General features: G+C 40.8%; 1 protein-coding gene across 1 annotated transcript; it reads left to right on the forward strand.

Annotated features, from left to right (window-relative positions):
- The first annotated feature begins 7,125 nt into the window (after positions 1 to 7,125).
- Positions 7,126 to 24,766, forward strand: LOC139720869 (probable ATP-dependent RNA helicase DDX23). The gene is made up of 14 exons (XM_071632202.1): positions 7,126 to 7,233; positions 9,146 to 9,420; positions 10,449 to 10,566; positions 12,871 to 13,009; positions 14,391 to 14,503; positions 16,543 to 16,655; positions 17,544 to 17,684; positions 18,439 to 18,664; positions 19,215 to 19,360; positions 20,666 to 20,933; positions 21,304 to 21,453; positions 22,181 to 22,441; positions 23,181 to 23,355; positions 23,870 to 24,766. Exons 2-14 carry the CDS (start codon positions 9,164 to 9,166, stop codon positions 24,094 to 24,096), a joined length of 2,334 nt encoding a protein of 777 aa, XP_071488303.1. The 5' UTR covers positions 7,126 to 7,233; positions 9,146 to 9,163; the 3' UTR covers positions 24,097 to 24,766.
- The last annotated feature ends 997 nt before the right edge of the window (positions 24,767 to 25,763 follow it).

Genomic DNA, 25,763 nt, shown 5'->3' on the forward strand with positions numbered 1-25,763 from the left:
TAATCCTCTTTGCGGAATTCGTGAGCATTCAGACTTGACGTATCTGTATATCATAAAATACAATGCGATATCAGGATAAATGAAACGATTACAACTGTTACTAGGGCAAATTAACGGCTAGGGCGGAACATTATCAACTCCGGATTTTTTTATACTGAGCACGTCTATCGAACAAAGTGTATGTTGCTCATCGATGAACACTAACTAATACAATGTAAGTAAAGACACGTGTGTCTGGATTCTGCTGGAGTTGATCTGAAATCCTACAGGCTGAGTTCGAAATGGTACTAGTGGAGCAAGTCTCGAATGGAATATCGGGACAATTGTGGATGACATCGTGGGTGACGTGGTTTTGTGAGGGCGGAAATTTCTAATCTTGTCGTTTTGTCTTTGTAAATCAAACAACGAGGGCGTTGGCGATCACCCCACCACTAATCCCAGATTTTCCATGATACACCTTTATTAGTATATCAATAGCCAAACTGTGAAACTCAAGTCTCCATTAACTATTATTATGGTCGGGAGAGTGCACAAAAGGAATGTGACGCGGAGGCAACAGCGGCGGCGAACACCGCTGATTCCAACTTTTTATCAGGGCATTTCGTCTTCTCAAAATACAATTACATGACCAAACTACAAACGATAATGAAAATTATAATCAATTAAAAATTGTCTCGGAATGATTAGTTTTTTCTAATAACTACGAAAGTAATATACCTTTCAGTAGGGTGGTCAGTAGAATCCCTCCTGGTGCTAAGCTATCGTACAGAAACTTTAAGGCTACACGAAGATCATCCCCGTAGTACAGGCGTGTGCACGGCAGATATGAAATCGAATTGCTGCGGCGACCCTTCGGCGCTCTGGCCACTCTTTTTCGCCATGTATAATTCTTCCAACGTCCTCGTTGTGCCACTCGAAGTTCGCTGCGCCCGGCACAGACCAATCACCACTCGACGATTCCTTGGCGGCGGCCGACTGGAATTCTTCTAGATAGACCCGTGCGGGTTCCAGGACCACGTGGTTGAAGCGGGGTTAATGCGTGAGAGAGCATGCGCAACAAGGTGATGTCATTACTCGCCTGACGGTTAACAAAGATACCAAGGCGAAAATGTCATATAACGATTTTACGCAACGAATAAGCAGTAGCAGCTACCTGATGCATGCTTTATCTTTTTTTTTCATCCGTAGCGAGCTGCTAAAAAACAAAACAAAACAAAACAAAACAAAAACACAAACACAAACAGACTAAGAAACAAACGGAACCAAATCCTGTTGAGGGTTTAGCATTTGGGGAAGATTGGAGAGTTTCTCTTTTCAGCTTTAGTGATATAACGACAGAAGGTTGTGACGGCAATTTTGAGAGGAGCGTCACCTTTGCACTCTTTTTTGACACACGGTATTGCATAAATTGCACTCGTTAAATTTAAAACTAACACGAACTTTGAACATTCGAAAAGGCGATGGCGGCGGGGGGGGGGGGGTGGTCTTCGGATACTTCACTAAATTTCCACGCTCGATTTTAGAATCTAAATGAACACAGTATAACTCTGAACGATCAAAAAGTGTAATCAAAGATCGAGTGTAATGATGCAAAAGTTCAAGGAATTCCAAACACAAATTATAACGTCTGTTCATCTCTTCATCTAACTGAAATAATGACAGAGCCTTGTGGTGAAGAGCAGCGGCATACACTAAAAGAGGCTACCCTGGATCACGACAGTCACCTCGATCTCTGGATGAAGCACGACAGTTTCCCGCCTAACATAGCTTTTCTCAAAGCAGGCTTCCGCACCTTCCTGCTCACGATGGGAATCACATGCTCTGCAGAAGAATGACTAAACGGGTGATATATGCTGATAATATATACACGCTGTGTTAGTCCATCACACATGATTGTGTTAGCAATTAGTATGACTTTATTGAAGATCGATGCTCACCTGACCCGCTCCCAACCCCTAGAGACCGAAGGATGTGGTCCGAGGGGCGGATCTCTCCCAACTTGTGAACAACAGCAGACGGAAAGTTTTCCTCGGCCCATTTCCGGTCACTAGTATGCTCGCCAGTCTTTTCCACAAACACATTGTACGCCTTGCTGTAATGAGCGAGATCAGCTGCCAAAACGTTCATCGCGTTTACCGTTTAGACTTTGATCAGTTATAACACAGGGCTGGTATACAGATTTATCCACGAGGCCTATGGCAATTATATTCACGTGCAATATCAGACGATCATATCAGCATTCACTCGCATAAGTACTTCCTCGGTGTACAGATTTTCGTAGAGAAATAAATACTGGGCGACTGAGCACACCGCATAGGGATCATCGGTCACGTCATGGAGGTGGATACTGTCGGACAATTGAAAGCAGCGCGATGTACATAGTCTGTATACCGCGACCGTAACCTTGTTCTTTGAATTATACCAATGCACTAAGCCAGATCCTTCAAGAGGCGTTCCTATCAGGTAGCAGTCGTAGCACCACCACACTCTGTCACGACTTCTACACTATACTAGTAGAACACCATGTCTTATTTAACCGGCTTCACATTCGTGATAGTGAGGCAGCAAACAAACTTGCAGAGAAGTTGGCATCCCACTATAAACATTAAATTAACCGATCCGTACACCATCCGGACGGATTTAGTTTCACGTCCAGCTAGCATATGATTGCCTGAGGCCCTGAGCACTGCAATTATACAATTTTGTAGTATAGCTAGTAGCGAACTCTGATCAATGCATCTAGCATGTATAGTAGCTCCAAGATACATAGGCCTACTCGGTTGGGAAATGCTGCCTGGCTGTCTGGACATGATAGACAGCGCACAGCGGGTATATTACACAATTTATCACCAATATTTTAAAAGTCAGCAGGTTGAAAAGAACACTGGCACTTTTTTTTCAGAGTTACAGCTCCTTTCAAAATTGCTGGAACGACACCTTGAACCCTACACCCTAAAGCCTAAGCTATTTTGACCCTTTCAGGTACAAGGGGTGGGGGTGGGGGGGGGGGGGGGGGAGCAGGGGCGGATCCAGGAATTCCGTAAAAAGGAGGGGTGGGCGCCTGTACAAAATTAAAGGGGGCCACGCCCCCTTTTTTTTTCTCCGTTGTTTGAACATAAATAAAGGGGCGCGTGCCCGGTGCGCCTCTCGTGGATCCACCACGGGGGTGGGGGTAGTCTAGCTTCTGGACTCTTTTTACTCGTAGCAGTGATCGTGTACACGTCAAGCCGTATGAGGGCGTGACACCCGAGGATTGCGATACGCCGAGAACTGCGATACCCGAGTTCGTTGGGCGCGCAGTCTCTCGAATATCGCAATCAGAAAGTTTGCGCCCTCTCTTGGCACCAAGGAAAAGGGGACGGAGCCCAGACTAGGGTGGGGGGCACATTGTGCCCCCTGTCCTTATTACCTCCACCAAGGAAGGAGCTTAAGTGATCATCGATCGGCGTTGGTTTTATTGTTTGTTTGCAAAATACGGTATCTCGAAACGTTGTGAACGGATTTGAGTGATGTAAACTTGCAGGAAAAGTCGATAATGACTCAAGAAACAGGTGACTAGATTTTAGTAGTAATGGATTTTTGAAGTATTAAAAAAAAAAAACTTTTGGCATATAAGGTCGATGAACTTGGGAGTTCAAGCTGCAATAATGGAATTTTACATACGCCCTCTAAGGCAAGGCGCCGCGCAGCTAAAAGCTGATGGCGTATGTGTAAGCAGTCATTGGAAATTGCATAGTGTATGTATGTATTAGCGGAAATGAGTTGCTGGCTTGGCGGAGGTAGAGCAACTCAATAAACCCTACATAACCCTCAAATCGAAATTTATCAATGCGAAGTATTGAGGGCACTAGTCACCGCAATATACATAGGGAATAATCATGTTAAAATCATGGTTTTCCTCTGTAATTTCTTTATCCCAATGTCTTTATCTTATTCGACCAATCATTTTCACATTTCCCACAAAAGAAAAGCAAGTCAAACTTCACTAACACAAACACACTGACACGCACCGCATACAACGGCCCCTTATGCTTCACAGAAATTCAAGATTTCACAATAGTCATTTGGACTTTCATTGCTTATAAGTTTACTCCGCACCGTCACAGTAAAGTTCATTCACATCGACATACCGACGCGTCGGTATGTCGATGTGAATGAACTTAATTATAGCGCAAGCTCTCGATAACATAGTAGCTCAAGTTGTGCATAAACATGAAAATGAAACATGTTTACATTAGGATGAACTTGTTAGTTTGAAAATAATATTCGCGCGGAATAAAGCATGAGTGTGTGTGTGTGTGTGGGGGGGGGGGGGTATACAGGGGCGTGGGAGCTCCCGAGGCGTCAACTTTTGATCAGAAACTTGGGTAATGTAGGACATATACCATAGGGTATAGTAACTTTTTTCTTCGTCTTTTCTTTTTCTTCAAATCTCTTTGTAAAGCAATTATAACGTTAGGCTTGTATATAACAATCACTCTCATGATCTCACATCATAGGGTGTTTTAAACTTGATGGCCCGAATTCACAAAGGTGGTACAAATAAAACCAAGGTTTCAACCATGGACAAAAACCATGGAGCGCCAAGTGTCGCACGGAATATTTCGTTACGAAATTGGTCATTTCGTCGACAAAATGACCGTTTCGTTAACGAAATTATCACTTCGTGGACGAAATGTTCATTCAGTTACAAAATGTTGTCATTTCGTTACAAAATAATCATTTCATCGACGAAATGACTGATTTCGTAACGACATATTCCATGCGACACTTGGCGCTCCATGGTTTTTGTCCATGGTTTAAACCATAGTTTCATTTGTACCACCTTCGTGAATTCGGGCCGATGTCTTCAAATAGGTCTATTACATGCAATGAATTTAAGATGCATTTAAAATACATGGCAACCGAACCGAAACATAGACCTTTAAAAAAAAGTCCCCAGAAGAGATCAAATTTCCAGTAAGACTTTACACGAAAGAAAAGAAGTACACCGTATCATCCGAGTGTTGATATAGACCAAACTCTCCCCTACTCAGTATACGAGAGTCTCCCCCCCCCCCCCCCCTTTGAGTTTTCTATTTGATTGCAGCTATTTCAAGATATTCATCCTCGGTTGCATGCTAAGAAAAAAATTATTCATATGGACGAATTCTAATCAAGATAAACATTTTTTTACCATACGTTTACTTTTTGTGTCAAAGAACAATTTGATCACTCCATTGTTGATTTTGAAGGCGAATTTTATTTTTTCCCTTACCAGGATCCATGTCAGACAAAATTGATTGCTCGGTGTTTTAAATTACATGGAGAAAGTTTGAAATTGACCAGGAAAACCATACCGCGGTTTTGCATATAATATAATATGTATGTCTATTTACATACACACACACACACACACACACACACACACACACACACACACATTATATAGATATATAAAGAATCAAAAAATTAACCGGTAATGCATTTATTTGCCAAAAAAGATTAGTTTATTCGACTCGAATTTTCGGTGGCCTTCTTCAGGAGTCTCGACAATACGGTTACGGTACCAAAACACAAAGCGCGCACTCATATACAGACTTGGTTGCAATTCAATTTGTATTTTGGTACCTTCAATTTGTTTTGGGTACCGTCATTGTCGAGACTCCTGAAGAAGGTGGAGGCCACCGAAAATTCGAGTCGAATAAACTAATTCTTTATTGGCAAAATAAATGCATTACCGTTATTTCTTGATTCTTCGTAATATTGGAGCCAATGCGTGAATTCTCAACATCTGTATGTATAATATGTATATATACATATATCTTTTGTACTATGATAGGCCTACTGCATAAATGTCATACTCATTTATGTTAAGGGCACACTCGTCACAAGTTTTTGTACTTCTAGAGATGTGTCTGCAGCATTTTGAAATTGATTGCTTGTTACTTCACATATTTGCTGGAAATGAAATATTACATTGAAACTGAATCTCACTGTTCATTATGCCGGTAGGAACGTATAGGCAGCAACTGCAAAACTTCCTCCATTCGTGGCTCTGTTCATGCCGGGGCTGGCGCTGTAGTGTCCCCAACTAGGGCTGGCATGGTTTTGGTCCCTCGCTATAACTCTCTCTCCGTGATGGTCCTTGAGGTGCTCAAGATGGGTCTCTTCCTCTTCCTCCTCCCTTCTGGAGTCCAGTACAAGTGCTATTTCGATAATGCTGTCTTGTTCTTTCCAGACCGATCCTCAGTCTCCAGCGCCTTCTTTCGATGACTGGGTCCATGCATTAAAGCTGGCATCTGTCTTACGATTCTTCGTTTGACTGTATTTGACCAACTTGCTTTGCTCGTTTGAGGTGTCTTCAAAATACAAGCTCTGCTTTTCTCCATTTCCGGCAATTTTGATTTGTATTTTCATCGATCGAAGTTACATTTATTGTACTTCAGTTGGTTCGAGTTTCGTTTATTACGGTGTTGTATTGATTTTGTGTAATTACGCAAAATATTGTACTGTAATTATATCTTTGTCCGAAATAAAATAAATGAAATGAAAATGAAAAATATGATTTTGTGAATGGTCCTCCTTTTTCAAACTATGTTTTCCTATACAGTGATTAAAAAAATCAGGAAATTCTGTTGTTTTCATAGCTGTTCACACTTCCACACATTTGTGTGTGTGTGTGTGTGTTTGTGTTAATTGTGCTCAGTTGCATTGCATAGATTTTGCTTGTTTTATGACGATGCCTAATTTTCGAGTCTTGTGAGCGACAACGCGCGTGCTTTGGCAGCAGTGTACTATTTTAAATCAAAGAGTTTCTGAACACATCATACTGGCGCTACTTTTTCAACTCAGGGGACATCTCATCAAGTATTTTGTCCGATATTTGCTCGTAGCTAATCAGATGCAAGGGTTTCAGTAACTTTAAACAGTTTGTTAGGAAAAAAAAAATCTCCCCCCCCCCCCCTTGCCCCTCTTCTCATTGATTTTTTTTTTTCTCGTTTTTTTTTTCTTCTATTTATTGCGCTGAGCGCCCTCTGTAGCTACGTTTAGGAATCGTCGTGTTAACCCTAACCCCGTCGCGGGGCGCTGTACCTTTACGGTACGTATTTGTCCGTATGGGGTCGCTGCTGCGGTTATGTTAACCCCAACAAGTGTTGTTGTCCTCTCGTTGAACGTGAAATTCCGCGAATCGAAAGGGTTTACTGCTCGACTTTTGAACAAAACTTACTGCAGCAAGAACTTCATAGTTGTGTAAGTGTGTAACAGATATTTCAAGTCGCAAGTTCCTCAGCTTTTGGTTCGAAATCAATGTTAAAAGTCTAAACTCGGTGCAATGTAAATTTTACAGTCCCATCTATTGCTATTCCAGCTGGGTCTTTTGGTCTTGTGTGCACTGACAATCAGCGACAGTGACATAATCTCTAACGTTAAATGTCTGAGTCTGACTCTGACTGACTGAGCTGAGCTGCTGGCTCCGGCTGTGCGGAGGCCTGCACTGTAAACAATGGTATAAACAAGCTAGGCCAGACTAGTCTACAGTGTAGAGCTTCCATGGCATTGCATTGGTTTTACTTTCGGGATCGGAGCGGAGTCTCGTGTTCGTAATCGTAGACGTAGGTATCGACAATCGTGTGAATTAATATGAGTGCAGCCTGAGGTACTCCACCCCATCTATTTATGCCTGAAAATGTAATTTAGTCTACAAACTGGATTCTATTTCTATCTAGCCTTTTCCGAGGCAATGTAAAGTTTACAAATAGGTCGAGGCCTTGACAATCAATGACAATGGTCTGCACTCTGTCTAGAATAGAGACATTTAAATTAACGATTAACAAGTTTAATAGCAAAATTTAATTTAAAAAAAAATGTATTGTAGATATAAATCTGCTATTATTCAGATTATTTCTGCGAAATACAGCATTAAAGACCCCCTGATTTTCTCCATTTGCAGAGCTACATGAGTACAGAGTGGCATCATTTGGCATGCTACTGTGCTTGCAGTAGGCATGAGCATTTGCTCTTCTGACCTGGTTTAGGCTATCTGTAGGTAGCGTAGATTGGTTACTGCAGCTCAGAGTCAGAGAAGTGCTGTGGGGAAATTCGAGATACGATTACGAGATACAATGTACATTGTAAACATGTAATTTCACAAAATTGATGGGAAAAAAGTGGCACAAATTAACTTTGCAACGATGAAAACAGATCAAATTTTACGACTATCGTGTGCTTTAAGCACACGGTAGTCGTAAAATTATATACCCTTGTTATTGCTTGTGGTGTAACACCTGAGCCGATTTTCTGGCAAGCTGTGCATGAAAAATAATGGACGTGCTTGCAAGGGTTAGATAGCTCCTGGTGGCATTCACGACATCTATGTACGCTAAAACAATTCAGTCGTGCAAAAGTACTAATCTTTCTTGTTTCCCCATTTCTATTAATACATTGTACTTCGTCCTATTTCTGTCATTTTTACAGTTAGACAGCTTTAGTCGTGGTATTAAATGTTGTCATGATTTCATGTCTCTTCTTTTTGTAGATTTGAATTGAACAGTGGCAAGTCATTCTTAATGCTGGAAAACTGTTCAGAATGGGATATGATAGAGATCTAGAAAATATATGTCACAATATTATGCCTTTTATTTTTCACATTTTCATTGCTTTTGTATCAACTACTACTGATAGTGTTCAAGACTACTACATGTGCAGACTGATACAGTGGACTCCTGTTGTAACAAAGTCCCCGGGACTGGCAGTTTTCTTTCATTATATCAAAATTTCGTTATAACCGAACAACTAAACAATAAGAATACATAGAGTGGATAATGTTGCGGCCTGAATTTTTACTTCAAACAGTAACCGGAATTTCGTTATAACTGTGTTCGTTAAATTGGGGGTGCACTGTACCGTAAAAGGAAGAACTAAATTAATAGGAGGAAACTTGCAGTCCCACCATTTCCTATAAAATTGATTGAAAGTCAGATGAGGTAGTGATGCAGTCGTGCCATTCTAAATCCCCAGAAACTGAAATACGCTGTCTTTGTACTTTAAAGTATCCATATTTGAAAAAAAAAAGTGTCTACTGTTCATTCATACAGTTTGTAGGTTCCAATCACATCATCATAATGTTTTACTCTCACACCTTGTTGGGGTATACAATTTGTAGGCATATTCTGCGATTAAGATGTCATCGAGGGATCGAGATCGTGAGAGACACGTCGATCACAGCCGTGACCGAGACAGAGATCGAGACCGCGACCGCGAAGTAGACCGTGACCGCCACAGGGACCGCAAGGACCGGCATGACCGCGATCGCGACCGTGACCGGGGGCGGTCAGAGAAAGATCGTGACCGACATCGGGATCGGGACAGGGACAAGGATCGGGACAGGAAGAGAGACAGATCAAGGCGCTCAAAGTCACCAAGTCACAAGTCAAAAAGGTAATTCATTTTATTGGCTAAAAAATGCATCTTTTTTTTCTTTTTTCCAAATTCTCCTACCTTCCTGTATCCAAATAATCCAACAAGATACATTTGTCATGTGTAAAATAAGTTTAGTAGCACATTTTAAAGTATGCAATAGCTCAGTTCTTAATTACACCAAAATTACATTTTTGTGAATATATTCCAGTAAATTCACTCCTGTTCGTATGTTACTGTTAATTTATTAGAATCATAGCAATTACACTATTTTGATTAAAATTTAAAAGTATAAGTTGTTGTACAGTGAGTTGCAACTCTAAGAGTATTTTAATCTTCATGTGCATAGTTAAAAAACAATTAATTGTATGTAGGCCTACTGAGCATGGAAGCTGTATGATATTCCACCAGAGAATCACAGAAGAGGGCGAAATTAGTTGAGACTACAGTATTTACAGAGTAGCCCAGGTTAGATATGCACTGCATGAATGAAAAAAAAAAAATTATTGCAAATTACTTAAAAATGTTTGCCAATCTGTGAAACAAATCAGAGTTTGAAGTCTATTTGTAGTATTGCTGACTAATAGTTTCACTATTGTTCCATGTGGGCATTTTTCTCTTTCTCCCAGCATCAATGTTCTATGTGCTCATTCTCTAGAATATGTTGTTTGATTGGTGGCAGTACCACACAGTTTTATTGAAATATGTTGATATGTTCAGTGTATCATCGATTTTTATTGCGGTACTGTCAGACTGCTTCCGTTATCAGATTATATGATATGGGCATGCTGCTGTTATGTTGAATGTTCCTCAATTTTCATTGGTAGCTTGGGATCTCTCTATGGTAGAGATGCAATAATGGGGGCAGTAGAGTGGCTGTCAAGAAACTGAAGCCCAAAATTGATTCAAGAAGCGTAACTTATGATTAAGGAACGGCTCTGTGCAGAATTGGCGAAGAAGCAAAAAGAAATGGTGTATTTCCTTTTTTGCGAACAGATATATGGTACGTGGATTGATACTAATGGTATTGTTTAAAAACTCCCTTACAGTGTGAAGAAGGAAGAAGATGAGGAGGAGGAGGAGGGCGAGAAGTCCAACAAGAAACAGCCCTTGTCTCTGGAGGAGATGATTGCTCGGAAGAACGCTGAGCAGGAAGCCCTGTCTAAGGTATTTCCAGCTAGAGCAGGCCCTTTTTAGCTCCTTAACTCTTTATCTGGCATGGTGTAAACCCCCTGTGTGCCACATTGTTAAAAGAGAGCAATGTTGTCATGCTTAAAAAACATTGTTTTTAAAATCTATGTAACTTTTATAGATTTCTGTTACCCTGGACATATAATGAGCAAAGTTGTAGAGAAAATGCCAAGTTTTGCTTTAATGTAAATGGTACGACAAATCTATTATTGTTCTCCTTTCAAATTACCAGTGAGCTAAATTATTGTGTAAGAGGCATGACTTTTGCATACAAACCATGACAGAAAAATTAGATTGTACTGCCAATTCCAGTGAGGAACACCCCTTGATAGTCAATCACCATATAAAATGTAAGCTACACGTGACAGGAATGGAATTGTGAGTAAAGCTTTCATTGTACTGCGGCATTTGGTGATTTATCGATTGTTTTGGGCGGGCTTGTGCATGTGAGTGGAATATGCAACGTTGACATGCCGTCGACTGAGTTGGGCGTGCGAACATGGCTCGTAAACTAAAGAGTTGAAGGACAGGTTCACCCAAATAAATGTGTGGATTTAGTGAATACAGCGATATTAGTAGAGCACATCAGTGAAAGTTTGAGGAAAATCGGACAATCTGTTCAAAAGTTATGAATTGTTAAAGTTTCAGTGCTGCCATCACTGGATGAGAAGACTGCAACAGTTTGTGACCTTATTACAGGATGATGATGATGATATTAAGAAAATGTAAACAGAATTCACCATATTTCTATATTTCTGGAAAGAGTCATTGTGGAATTCTCTGTATGTTTTCTTTATATCACTCTACATATGTGACATCACAACTGGAGTAATCTTCATGAATTCATAACTTTTTAAATATTCATAAAAATTACTTGCCCAAAAATTCCCTCTTTTACAGTATTTGTGGGTGTGTGTGTAGGGGGGGGGGGGGAGAGTTTGTATGAGAATAAATGTGTGTCTCAACTTTGTTCATACCATCCCAGTAATTCACTTTCCTATGAGAGTGTGAAAATCCATCTTCTGTCAGTTTAAGAGTAAGTCCTTGAACTTCCTTATATGTGCTGGAATGATAGGTTTTGTTTCAGTACTGTTAGGATGAGCAGTTAATATTTTTTCCAAGAGGGTAACCTTTGAATGTGGCCATGAAATGAATGTTGCTGATCGAAGTGTGGTGTGCAACTCGTGCCAGTGATGTAAGCAACAATTTGCCCAATCTGTGAAGGACCCACAGCGAAACCCAACCTCACTCCTACATGTATGTTTATTTTGTAGAGAAATGATACCATAAAAGCAGATCTGGGAAATTGAGGCAAAGTTCTGTGTACGCAATATATTTCGTGAGGTTTTTTTCTACATGAATTTTACATGTTGGGTGCTTTTCACAAATTTAAAAACATATGAAAATAATAACTGTGTGAATGTCTGAATGTGGTTTGCATGCATACATTTCTCTGTTCAGTACTGTACTCCACAATTGTGAATTTTACCACTTGCGAAATTGTAGGGAAGTCTCAATGAGTGAAAAATTAGACTCACCACATATATGGCATATTCAGTAAATGTGATTTCAGACATTTCAAGAAAAGTTTAGAGTGCCAGGTACTTCTGTGTTATTGAACATGCAAGTCATCATGTCTTGTAAGACTACATGTACATGCATTGTAGCCAGTGCAGGAGTAGAGAAAAGCTGCTAAGGTAAAATAAACAGCATATTCAGAAGACTGAGCATGTGTTATACCAGCATGACCCTATGCATGTCTTTGGTTGGAGAATGACAATGGATTCATTAAAACAATTTGGCATTCTTAAAGCCATACGCATGAACTTGATCAACATGTGCCACACTGCAAACATACTGACTGACTTGAAGTACAGGCAAACCTTTGTGATGATGTTTGTAGATACCAAATGAAAGCTTGATGGATCTACACCAGCTTTTAAATGTGTCTTCCCACGGCCTCAATGCTATAGACTAACGATCATGGTGAGCAGCTATGACTGTTCCTGATGTACGCAATAAAAGTACCAGTATTGTATATTTAGAAACCAACTGGTATGTTTGTCACACAGGATAAATAGTAGGGTAAATCAGGCACGTGTAAACAATCTACAATCTAGGGTTGTTGCTGGTGACTAGAGTCAAGAATGAACCCCCCCCCCCCCACAAAAAAAAAGAAAAAAAGATTGCAGCATGTTACAACCATGATCCCTTGATCTCCAACCATTTGTGTGAGTTGTCCTTCATCTGCTCCTCTTCTTGTTTTTTACCCGATCTCAGCCCAAGTTTCTCAGCAAGGAGGAGCGAGCCAAGCTTGCCCTGCAGCGGAGACAGGAGGCAGTGGATGCCCAGAGGGCAGCGACGGAGGAGGCCAGGAAGAAGCAGAACGACTTTGAGAAGATCGCTCAGCAGTCAATGGGTGAGAGGAGTATCCTGAGTATCACCCAAACCCAAAGAGTGTTGAATTAGGATTTAATTGCTTCTTATTAGAGGCTTTAAGAAAATGCAGATCAATTTTGGAAAAAAAAATGCTCAACAGTCAATTTGTTTAAAGAGAAATATATGAAGTATCAGCCTAGCCCTAGAGTGTTGAATACGGTTTGAATCGTTTCTTCTTTGAGGCTATTAAGAATACAACAACTGTACAATGACTGACAAGATTGCTCAATAGTCAACATGTAGGAGAAGTAACAGAAGCATGACTGTAATCCATGTTTTGAATTAAGTTTCAATTGCTTGTATAGTTTTTAAAAGATTGCTTAACAGTCAAGAGGTAAGAGCAGTATTTAAAGTATCACCGTAGCCCATAGAGTGTTGAAAAAAGTTTCAATTGCTTCTTCCTAAAGGCTGATTTAAAGAAGCAGAATGTCTTTGTTAAGATGGTTCAACAGTCAAGAGGTAAGAAAAGAGAGAGAAAAAAAAACACCACACGCAAAACAAACAACAGCATCACCCTATTCCATACATGTAGGGTTGAAGTCAGTTTGTAACCCCCTATTGACCATCGACCTATGCCCACAATGTGGGCCAGTGTGTTCATGTTTGCCATCCGTGTAGTTTCTGTGCAGATTTATTCGTTTAAGAAGCACTTTCAGGCAATTAGATATCTGTATGTGCGGTTGTGAGATGGTTTGGATATTTGTATTAAAAAAAAAAGAGTAAAATGTATTGCTTTCATTAACACTGTCAATGCATGTATGCGTACTGATGACTCAGATATTAAAAAAGTTTAAAGATTTTGTTTCCTTCATTCCATCCTCTTCATAAGAAGACAAGAGCTGGATGGGCGTTGTGGCGTGCGCCTGTAATCCAGCTACTTTGGAGGCAAGGGCAGGGATATGGCTTAGTCGGTAGCGCATCTACCTTCACATCCAAGAGTACCGGGTTCAATTCCGGAGTCTCACTGAGCAATGTTGTGTGTAGACATTCCATCCCCTCTAGTAAGAGGCATAACACTCTGTCCCTCAGATTGGACATTAAATGGAGGTCCCATGTGTGTGTTCACCATGACACACGCATATAAAAGATCCCACTTCATTCATTCATCTCAAAGAGCAATGTGCCAACCTGGTGAAGTGGTCCCCCTACCCACCCATACAAAAAAAAAAACAGGTAAATGATGCTGACCCCTCATGGTTCGTCCCAGGTGACTAGCATTAATCGGCAAATGGTATTGACCAGGCACACTGTGCCATACGCTTGAATGAATGAATGAATGAATGAAAGACAAGAGCTCGGTAATGTTATGATCATTTGCACAGTCTCACTCAGCCTTCAATCTGTAAATTTGTCTGTAACAGAGGATCCACGAGAGAAGGAACGAAGAGAGCGGAGAGAGAGAAGGATGAGGGATGACAACATGGAGGAGGAGAAGCTGTCTAGGGATGAAGTGAAGGAAAAACAGGCCATCAAGGTAGGAATAAATCCGCCATCACATCTAATCAAGTCTGATCAAATCGTCTGTTCCAAAAATGTAGCAAGGCCCCTGATTATGATACAGAGCGCGATGGGAAATTGCGTCAGTGAATGAGGAAAAACAAATTTCCCTTGGGAATTTCCTTCTCCATATTTCAGATATTAGTGAGCGACAGTGAGTGAAGTCAAAAGGTCCTTGAGGAGAAATTACCCTACCTTAAGGGCTTTGACATAAAGTGGGTGGAGCAGGATCTTCCACATTATTTTCTATTATTTGTGTACAAATTCACTTTGATTTTATCTAGAGAGAGGTACTTACCAGGGCTGTGCAGCAATCTCATGGTAAACCCTCATGTTGTGCAGATGGGTGAATAGACGATATATTCTTTCAAATCCATATTCGTGGGTTCTTGAATTTGCACTGCACAATTTTCAACTCATTCAAAATGTGCAGAGAAAATTGTACAGATATTTTTGCAGGTTTTAAGATTCAAACTAGCCAAAAGTAGTGCGAAATACATGAAAATTGATGTACTGCTCAAATTTCTGCATTAACAGTATTTCATTGTTCTGAAGGATGCATACATTGTAGAGCTCAGTTGATTTGAGCTGATATTGGGTGCGTTTTCTCGGCAGAAACAGATTTTCCAAACAGCTTTCAAGGAATTTTTACGAGTTGATAAACGCAAAGCTGTTTTGAAAGCCCTTTTGGAAAGCCTTTTCGAAAGGGTGCTTTTATCAACTCTCCCTTTCTTGGCAGAAACAGGTTTTCCAAACAGCTTTCAAGGAATTTTTACGAGTTGATAAACGCAAAGCTGTTTTGAAAGCCCTTTCGGAAAGCCTTTTCAAAAGCCGCAAATTTGTGGCTTTCCAAACAGGCTTCCTAGACAGGTTTTCAGAAACCTGTTTGTAAAAGCCTTTTGAAGTTGATAAATGCAAAGCTGTTTTGAAACGGCTTTGTAGTATTGTACTGCAGTTACAAACAATGCACGCCTTATATGACCTCTTCTCCTCGGGTCGAATTGCGCAATGCAGCTGCTGTGCAGTGACAGGCCGGTTATCGTGTTCGCGAAGAGAGTTGATAAACGCAACTATTTTGGAATCCGTTCTAAAGGGCTTTGGAAAAGGCTTTGGAAAGGGCTTTGGAAACGACTTTTGAAAGCCGTTTAAACAGGGGAAAGTTGATAAACGCAGCCAAAGTCTCATGCCGCCACTAAGAAATGTTTGAATTATGTGCTAAACTGGAGCTGCCTCACAGATAGGAAGACAATTGATTCATGTGGCATTGCATCATGACTCATTACTCTCAAAGGAAGATAAGTCTTTATGATGGTAATTGCTTTTCGGCGTCCCTTCTTAGAAAACAAGCGGCACATTAATAGTACAGGGCTTTGGAAAGGGCTTTGGAAAGCCGTTTAAACAGGGGAAAGTTGATAAACGCAGCCTAAGATAGCCACATTTTCATGTAATCTGTTACTGTAGATGAGGGAGATGGAAAAAGTGGCCATTTTTAACAAGTGGCTGCTGTAGACATGTTCTGTAACATGCCTTCTCTCTCAAAGGGAACTGTTTTTAGTGGTCGTATACAGGAGGTGGCTGCTATATACAGGTGGTCGCTATGATAGGTTTGACTATATATATATATATATATATATTCATATCAGATATATTCATAGGATATCTCTTTTCTGTGTGTGTGTTTTGATAAAGGTTAGCCAAACGAAAGGATACCAACCAACATTCTATACTGTTTTCTTACAAACTTCCTTGTACAGAAAACGCTATACGTATGTCATTTCTTCATTTGCACTACTGTGAAAGTGGATTTTTTTTTCGCGTGAGAATTTGTTTCGCTTTCTGCAGAGTAAGATAAATTTTGTGTGTTTTTTAATTTCCCAGTATCAAGACATTACATAGTGATACCTATGACAAGCAAAAATATTTGTGTGCTTTTATTTTCGCACCAGTTTCTGGTTACGTGAAATCTGCAAAAGTTTCCACTTTTATAATATTTTGTTCAATTTCAACTCCATGCAGGACCGCTATCTTGGTATCATTAAGAAGAAGCGGAGAGTACGTCGCCTGAACGACAGGAAATTTGTCTTTGACTGGGATCCAGGTGAAGACACGTCTGCTGACTACAACCCACTGTAAGACACCTCTGTCATTCTCTTACTCCTCTTAGGGCCTTATAACAGGGAACTTTGCTGGTTAAAACCCTATTGTTACATTGGCACCTCTGAATTTTGCTGTAAAGGAATTGTGTATCATGTATTAGAGAAAAATTGGATGGAATGGCTTTGGTTCATGAAGTTCGCACTCTGATCAGAAAGAAATTGACCAAAATTTGCCAGTTTGAGAGAGAAATAGTAGCACATTTTCCTAAATTCAGTATTTTTAAAATCTATCGTATGTGAAGAAAAAAGGCTCTGACACAAATGTCATGTTTTCTCACCAGATGAAGGCACTATCAATTTTTTTTCCCCTGTGGAATGAAACATGCACAATGAATAGTACAAATTATGATAGAAAGATGATACAGTAACTTCAAGAATGTTGTTTCTAGGAAATGATGGGTTCATAGTCCAGGCCTTTTGCTTGCAGAATGCTGGTAATATTTCCAACAACTAAAGGCTGAAAATGCTGCAGTTGCTTGGGTTGCCAGAGCCAAGCTATAGTGAGCATGTGGTACTTCAATCTTTACCATGATTGTCATCCAATGTTCTTGTTGCCTGATCAAGAAAGAAATGTGCAACTCGAGACGTGAATGAGAGAGATTATATAAAGCTGTTTGTTTACATATGCGTGATACAGTCGTGATTACCACACAAATGCATGAAAGGGGAATTGTTTTCTTCAGTCATATATTCCCAAATTAAGGATTAATTCAATGTTATGACTCTGAATCATGCTGAGTAAAGCCTTCGGGGAAAAAAAATGTGGTAGCAATTGTTTCATGTATCAAGCAAAGGTTGCCATTTCACTGGAATTCTATGATCAAGAAGCCCTTTCATTCAATTGTTATTTTGTTACCACAGCTACAAGGAGCATCACGAGATTCAGCTCTATGGGCGTGGCAGCATCGCCGGCATCGACATCAAGGCCCAGAAGAAGACCTCCAAGTTCTACCAGGACATCCTGGACCAGAGGCGGTCACAGCAGGAAAAGGAGCAAGAAAAGTAAGTGCTGACCCCAGCAGCAGACTTTTGTCAGCAACAGTGGTGATCTTCATGATGATGTTGGTGATAATACTGATTTTACTCCTACTTCAACTAGTACAGTTTTACTGCTGCTACTACTACTACTAATGCCACTAATGCCATCACTACTACCATTACTACTACTACTACTACTACTACTACTGCTACTACTACTACTACTACTACTGCTACTACTACTAGTACTACTACTGCTACTGCTACTAGTACTACTACTGCTACTACTACTAGTACTACTACTGCTACTACTACTACTACTACTACTACTTCTACTACTACTACTACTACTACTACTACTAACACCAACACTACCACTACTACTACTTTCATTACCACTGCTACTAGTACAAGTGACAATAATCACGGAGGTAATAGTAATGAAGACAATGATACAGTCATTATCGTTATCATCATTATTAGATTTCTGTTGTTATTTACAAAGTCGTTATCATTATTATTGCTTTCATAGGTAACAAAGAAGATGTGGATTAGCTCTTGTGTATTTCTAGATATGACTAGATGTGATTGATAGATAATGGTTCGGCTAAGGGTAGGGATTTAGCAGTATCAGTAGGTTAATGCCTGTTTCTTTCTTCCAGCATGTTTCTTTTTTTCATGGGTGACAAATATACCTCAGTAGCTCATCTACCAATCAATCTGTTTTCCTCACTCCTCGCTCCCCTGCCTTCTCCCCTTCCCCCCCCCCCCCCTGCAGGAATCGCTTGAAGAAGCAGAAAAAGAAGGAGGAGAAGCAGAAGTGGGATGAACGGCACTGGAAGCAGAAGAAGCTGGCGGAGATGATGGACCGCGACTGGCGCATCTTCCGCGAGGACTTCAACATCTCCACCAAAGGTGGCCACATCCCGCACCCCGTCCGCTTCTGGGACGAGGCCGGCCTGCCCCAGCACATTCAAGACATCATTAAGGAAGTTGGATACAAGGTGGGTACGATCTGTGGGGGGCTTACCGAGAGTGACTTTATTTGTGAGATCGATTACATTTAGCAGTTTACAATACATGCTCAGGAGGAAGCCTTGTAGACACATTTATGTAGCCCATCTAATTTGAAGGACTTTTCCTTAACACCAAAGTTTAAATCTGTCCTGGCAACATATTAATTCAAAAAGCATTTTGAATGTCTTATGTATATCTCTTATAGCAACTTTCTGTCCTATGTTTCCTCTTTTATGTGTGTAAAGATGCAATGACAGTCTTATGCACTTTAAAAGCATCATGTTGATGTAATTATGTATCTGTATTCATGTAAGTATATAGGTACAATTTATGTGGGCCTATGTGTCTCGATGTGAGACATTCATTCACAAGTGAGGTTGTACATGTGCCTTAGGCACACTTTTGTCAATAATGTCAGTATCAAACGTGTGCAATGCAATTAAAACTTGGGACTCCCAAATATGCCAACATTCTCTTTGATCTGTCCCCCTCCTCCCCCCTCCTCCCTCCTCCTCTGACCCCTCCCCCCCTCCACAGGATCCAACACCAATCCAGCGGCAGGCAATCCCCATTGGTCTGCAGAACCGTGATGTCATCGGTGTGGCCGAGACGGGGTCTGGTAAAACGGCTGCTTTCCTCATTCCTCTGCTGGTCTGGATCACCACTCTTCCAAAAATAGAAAGGTATGCTGGTGAGCTCTTCAGACAGCCAGGTGTTTCACCTGGATTTGACCCCCAGGGAGCTTTATCTCTCAGCCTTTATGTGCATCCTTACATTCCAGTACTCCATGTGATAGTTTAAACTGTGGATGTCTGTGCAGCCTGAGAATATTCCCTACCCTGCCGTAAAAAAAAAACACTTTGCAGAGATGGAAGCGCATGCTATGCCTCAGGTCTGTAGATCAAAAGGTATGAATAATCAAGATAAAGATAGTGCCATGATGTCTTATTCCAATTCTCAAACAATATCATGTCACCGGTGATTGCAAATAGGCAGAAAGAGCAAGCACAAATCGAGTCAGCTGGAATGTGTAGCCGTGTTACTCACTCGCATATGCAGATTCTTTTGTGAGATGTACATTTTTATGCAGACATTGCCACAATTACATGACTTGGAGGATATAGGCGCACGCCAAACATGTCTTTGGAACCAGAACAGTAATGTGCTAGCTGTTTTGAGATAGATCTTTAAATCTTTGAATAAATCTTGTAGAAAGTATGTAAGCTTATTTTCATGTATTCTCTTCAATTTCATATGTCAAAGTTGACATTTTCGCAGTGTGGAAATTTTCATGCATTTCACAAGACATGAAACTCGTTCAAAAGTAAAAGTGAGCGTATCCCAAAATTCAGTGTATTTTTCTGCTTTGCAGCCATGCCAATCATGCATAGCAAATACTGTATACACAACATATTCATCGAGTCTAGTATTTCGCAAATTGGGACTTCCCGACGATTTCGCAAGTGGTCGAATTCGCGATCATGGAGTGCAGTACTAAATGGAGAAAGTGTATGCTTGTGTATGACATTCATGGTCGAGATCAGAGTCAGTATTTTTGTGTGTCTTTAAATTTGCGTATAGCACTTGATTAGCGAAATTTGCAAAAATAAAAATCTCGCGAAATATTTGGCGTATGACAGTAGTTCAGTGATTGCCACCACTGCATTCACCTGCCATGCAAATGGGATTAATAATGCCATCTTTCAACGCATAAAACACGTACATACACTATACATGTTTATGCAATGCGCTCCAAATGTTTGATAACCTGTCTATAGTGGTCACCTGTTTATGATGGCCACTCTTTTCTGTATTTATAGGCCACTGTAAACAGGTTTGACTGTATTTATAGAGTTGTAGCTGTTAACCTGTTGTGGATGAGCTGATTTTGCTACAACACGCACTTCCCATAGGCACCTGCCCAAGTATACTCAGGACTAGTCCTCAATGGGTTAATATGTTCTTCAATTCTTTCCCCCGGCCCACAGAGAGGAGGATGCAGACCAGGGCCCTTATGCTATCATCCTGGCCCCGACCCGTGAGCTGGCCCAGCAGATTGAGGAGGAGACCATCAAGTTTGGCAAGCCCCTGGGCATCAGGACCGTCTCCATCATCGGAGGTATCTCCCGCGAGGACCAGGGCTTCAAGCTCCGCCTGGGGTGCGAGATCGTCATCGCCACGCCCGGTCGTCTCATCGACGTGCTGGAGAACAGGTACCTGGTACTCAGCCAGTGCACCTACGTCGTTTTGGATGAGGTGAGATTCTGTTTTATACAGATATGATAAGGTACATCAATGGGAAGGGACCAAACTTAAAGAAGAAATGATCCAAGGTTGTTCTTTTTTTATCAAATGCCTGTCTATTAAAAGCCATTATACATTGTAAGTGTTGTTTAAACTTGTAGGTAGACATTTACTTTATACTATAGGACTGTCAACTTCGATAATCTGTTGTCATGATTTGTAACTTTTATTCATTAAGATCAGAGAAATTTTTCTAAATGCCCAGAATTGAGACTGTGAAAAAAAGCTATGTAGTTGCTATGTGCAGAGCTGGAATAATCAGCTGCCACCGTGATGTAATATCAGTCTTTATGTTGTTGTTGTTGTGTTCTGTCCCTGTCAGGCTGACAAAATGATTGACATGGGCTTTGAGCCGGACGTCCAGAAGATTCTGGACTACCTTCCAGTCAACAACCAGAAGCCAGACACTGAGGAGGCAGAAGACACGTCCAAACTGCTGGCAAACTTTGCCTCCAAGAAGAAATACAGACAAGTAAGGATGCACCTTGTCAAGCTGATTGTTTAGTTTGGTGAATGAGATTCTATTGCAACAGAAACAAACTTGATTTTATTTAAAATATTTTCTTCAGTCAAACACAATCAAAAGTCATGGACCAGTATAATTGTGAGGTATGTGAAAAAAGATTACAAGTACAATGTAAGCTTTACCCCTTTGAGGACGAGCTGATTTGCTGTATCAGGCATTTCCCACAGACACCTGCCCAAGTATACCTGGGACTAGTCTTCAACTTGTAAGCTTGCAGTATAAATATCATATTTGGAACCAGTGACTGTTTCCTAATAGTTGATTGGAAGAATTTCTCCCAGTTATTGCGTGTAAACCTTTTTGAATGCAGTAAAGAGTTCCTGTAACAACCAGAACAACACCAGAATCTGTCCAAGTGATCTTATTATAACAAAGTCTGATGCAAAAAATTAATGAGTCGATGTCCAGAGGGATAATTGATCAGTAAGAGCGTGGTATTAAATGAAATTGTCTTGCATGTTTTGGGCATTAATAGTAAGCCGAAGAGAACTGCATTTAAACCGTTCCTTGTTGATGCACACCCTTTGATGACGATCACATGACATATTTACTGACACTTTTTAACTCTGGATAGCTCATGTGGCAAATCGACTGCTAAGAATGATATTTGCAACACATGGTCTTGTTATTCTCCCCTCCCCCCCCCCCCCCCCCCAACCACCCGTCCATTCAGACTGTCATGTTCACGGCCACTATGCCTCCGGCTGTGGAGCGCATCGCTCGCAACTACCTGCGACGGCCCGCGGTCGTCTACATCGGCTCCGTGGGCAAGCCGACGGAGCGTGTGCAGCAGATCGTCTACATGACGTCCAACCAGGAGAAGCGGCACAAGCTGATCGGCCTCTTGGAGAAGGGCATTGACCCGCCCATCATCATCTTCGTCAACCAGAAGAAGGGTGTGGATGTCCTGGCCAAGTCCCTGGAGAAAATGGGGGTAAGTTATGATTAGAAACCTTTTTCCTCTCTTGTCTTGTATATTTCCGGAGAAGGTGGATGTATAAGTTTTAGGGACTTGTGTCCTTGCCTGTACTGTATGTTTTTGTTGTTTAGTTTTCTGTTGTTTATGTAATGGGTCACTGTGATGTGTGTTGACTTTTAGTCAAACCGTCCTGGAGTACCAACAAGAATATCTAAAGGATTATTGTCTCATGCTTCTATGCAACCCTGTCTTAGTTGCTCGACATCAAGAGCAATTTAATTAAAACTGTTGTTCTTGTTGATATTGCGATTGCGTGGTACAGTATGTAGGTTATGACTTTACGTGAAACTGTCATTGACGACTGCAGGTCAAGAGGTCAAGATGTTTTTTTTTTTTCTGCAATAGAATTATCAAAGATATTCATTAACGACTAATACTTGGGCATTTGCAAACGTACATTTGAGAGTCTCACAGCAGAAAAATATGGTTTTGGTCAATATTATTCTGTTTGCTATCATGTTATATCAACCTGCTGGACGAGCTGATTTTGCTGTAACACATATTTCCCCATAGACACCTGCGAGTCTTCAATGGGTTAACCCGTTGAGGACGAGTCCCGTATATACTTGGGCAAGTGTCTATGGGAAATGCATGTTGTAGCAAAATCAGTCCATCCTGAATGGTTTAATATGAGTTGCTTTGCGGAGAATTACATTCTCTTGGAATCATTATCAATTGATTTGATCTCCCACAGTTCAATGCCACAACACTTCACGGAGGGAAGGGCCAAGAGCAGCGTGAGTACGCTCTTGCTAGTCTCAAAGCGGGACTGAAGGACATCCTGGTTGCGACGGACGTTGCAGGCCGTGGTATCGACATCAGAAATGTGTCGCTGGTCATCAACTTCGACATGGCCAAGAATATAGAAGGTAAAGAAGACGGAATAGTCTGCATGTGGTCAAAGTTTATTCTTGATGCAGTTGTTCGTCCGTTTTGGGCCGAGAAAAAGAATTATGTATCACCAGATATTATTCTCTGTGCTTGCAGGAAGACTATAGGAAACTCAAGTCTCTGGTAGATTTGTGCACATTTTTGTGTTGCAAAATGTTGTTAGTGAGACAAGAAGCCCCAAACCTTCAAGGTTTTGTGCCTGTCAGTGAAATAAGGAATTATAATGAGAAACAGATAAATGAGTGGTGGAAATATCTTAGAAGAATGGACAATGATTTAGATACTAGAACAAATAGTGTTGGTATGTCAAATACCACATGTCTACCCCCTATATACTTATGTATAAACGTATGACTCTGATCTTGAACTATTCCTTAACAATAACAACAACAAATGTATGTCAAAGGGCAAAATACTGATGAGAAATTGTGTATAAAATAATTTTCACTCTCCTCCTGACTCCGTTTTACTCCTCTCAACGTCCGTCCCCAGACTACACCCACCGCATCGGTCGTACGGGTCGTGCCGGCAAGACGGGGACGGCCATCACGTTCCTGACGCAGGACGACAGCAACGTCTTCTACGACCTGAAGCAGGTCCTTGTCTCCAGCCCCGTCTCCTCCTGTCCGCCGGAGCTCTCCAGCCACCCCGACGCCCAGAACAAGCCCGGCACCATCATGCAGAGGAAGCGCAAGGACGAGACCATTTTCATCTCGTAGCATCTCTCGAGAGAGGAAGTGAAATAGACGAGACATTGTTTGTGTTTGCAACATCATCATCATCATGATGCGGGAAAAACAGGAAGATGGAATTCCGACAGCATCCAACCCAACTTCAGCCATGTCACTCTTGAACGATGCTACTGCTGCAAGGCAAAAACTGCCAGAGAGAATATTTTGCAAATTTTCACCCGGCATCTGTCTACAAGTTTGGATTCATCACAAATTCGATGCTCTGCTTGTAGGGTCTGATTGCATCGGAGAACAGCAAGATAGTCTTTGAGTCTTATCCGATTTGTGTCATGTTTCCATGGTGATTTGATGAATCTGCATGAAAAAGAAAGTGGGAGGAGTGGCTTAGTATATCATGTCTCTTATCATGTGTGTAAAAATTAGGATGCATGTGAACCACCTCATACAACTGTCTCTTGCCGTGAGGGAGTACTTTTATGATTTTATCTTTTCTGTACCTTCTCTTTTACCCCAAGCATCGCTGTCAGTTTTGTTATTTCCAATAAAGACGGAGTGGTGTATGTGTACTAAGATTTGATTAGCTTCCTTTACCCATGGGAATCATCAAGAAATAGTGACTTTTTATCGACATCAGACACAGAATAGGATGGCTCAAAATGTTGTTTTGTGTTGTTTGCTTTACCTTTCTCCCTTTCGATGATTTTGTTTTTTATTTCTTAGCTACCATTTATTTGTGTGCATTCACAGCTTTCTCCACATCCTGAGTAATGTATTCATTGGCTCAACCACTCTTTACAGCATTCTTTGTCCACAAGAGCCATACTGATGGAAAACAAATGTTATGACCAAAATCTTATAAGAAAAGAATAAGGAGAAGGCATTCCAAAACAAAGACATGATATGTGTTGGGTTCCACGTGAGGCAAGACAAAGAATTTCATGCAGTGGTGATTTTTAGCTGGTGGTAAAGGTACATAAAGGCTATTATATATTTTATATTTGCCCAGGTTTTCACTGGGCGGACTGCATTAACATGACCGCTCTCATTCTGAATGTCTTGTTATGAGACAAGTTATGTTATGGGAAGGCTGATCCGACTGGGATATACTCGAGAATCTCGTAATATATTGTGTACAGCTTTATCACTGATCAATGATCTCTATATAAGTACATACACAGCTGAAGGATCTCGACCAGAGTAAAACTTAAGCGATGAGTGTGCCCTTCGATGCACACATTTGCTGACAGGCAATTCTATTCTAGTAGGCCAGCTTCTTATTCTTGGTTTTCGAATGCAGCCTGCTTGGCAGCGAATGAATATTGTTTCAATCGTGCCATCCTTCTCTTCTCATGTTACGTAGTCTTTAATAAATGCATTTCATTTTGCAATAAGTTGAATTTATTGGTACTCCAGAATTAGCTTTGACCAAGCCACTATTCAACTTTCACAATGTGACTTGAAACATACATTGCATATTGTGCTCTTAGAATTTAACTGGACTTAGGAATATTTATTGTGCTTTTTCTTCATCTGCCCCCAAAGCAATCCCTTGTAATACAGGACTTTAAAATAGATATTTGGTCAGCTTAGCTTGTATTTATCATTTCCCCACTTTTTAAACAAAATATATTGGTTAGTTTGCTTTTTTTCCTTTCAGAATGTGTTCCTAAGTGTGCATCGGTATGTTTTTTGTT

This window comes from Diadema antillarum, unplaced genomic scaffold (genome assembly GCF_040938485.1).
Source record: "Diadema antillarum isolate AM-2024a unplaced genomic scaffold, OU_Dant_1.0 scf00000134, whole genome shotgun sequence".
Taxonomy (NCBI): Eukaryota; Metazoa; Echinodermata; class Echinoidea; order Diadematoida; family Diadematidae; genus Diadema; species Diadema antillarum.

What these genes read in the sequence shown, in the direction of transcription:
- LOC139720869 (XM_071632202.1), top strand. Translation starts at nt 9,164, where the DNA reads ATGTCATCGAGGGATCGAGATCGTGAGAGACACGTCGATCACAGCCGT. An exon ending in GATCGCTCAGCAGTCAATGG is followed by an intron (nt 13,010 to 14,390) that starts GTGAGAGGAGTA and finishes TGTCTGTAACAG; the next exon opens with AGGATCCACGAGAGAAGGAA. An exon ending in AGTCCCTGGAGAAAATGGGG is followed by an intron (nt 22,442 to 23,180) that starts GTAAGTTATGAT and finishes GATCTCCCACAG; the next exon opens with TTCAATGCCACAACACTTCA.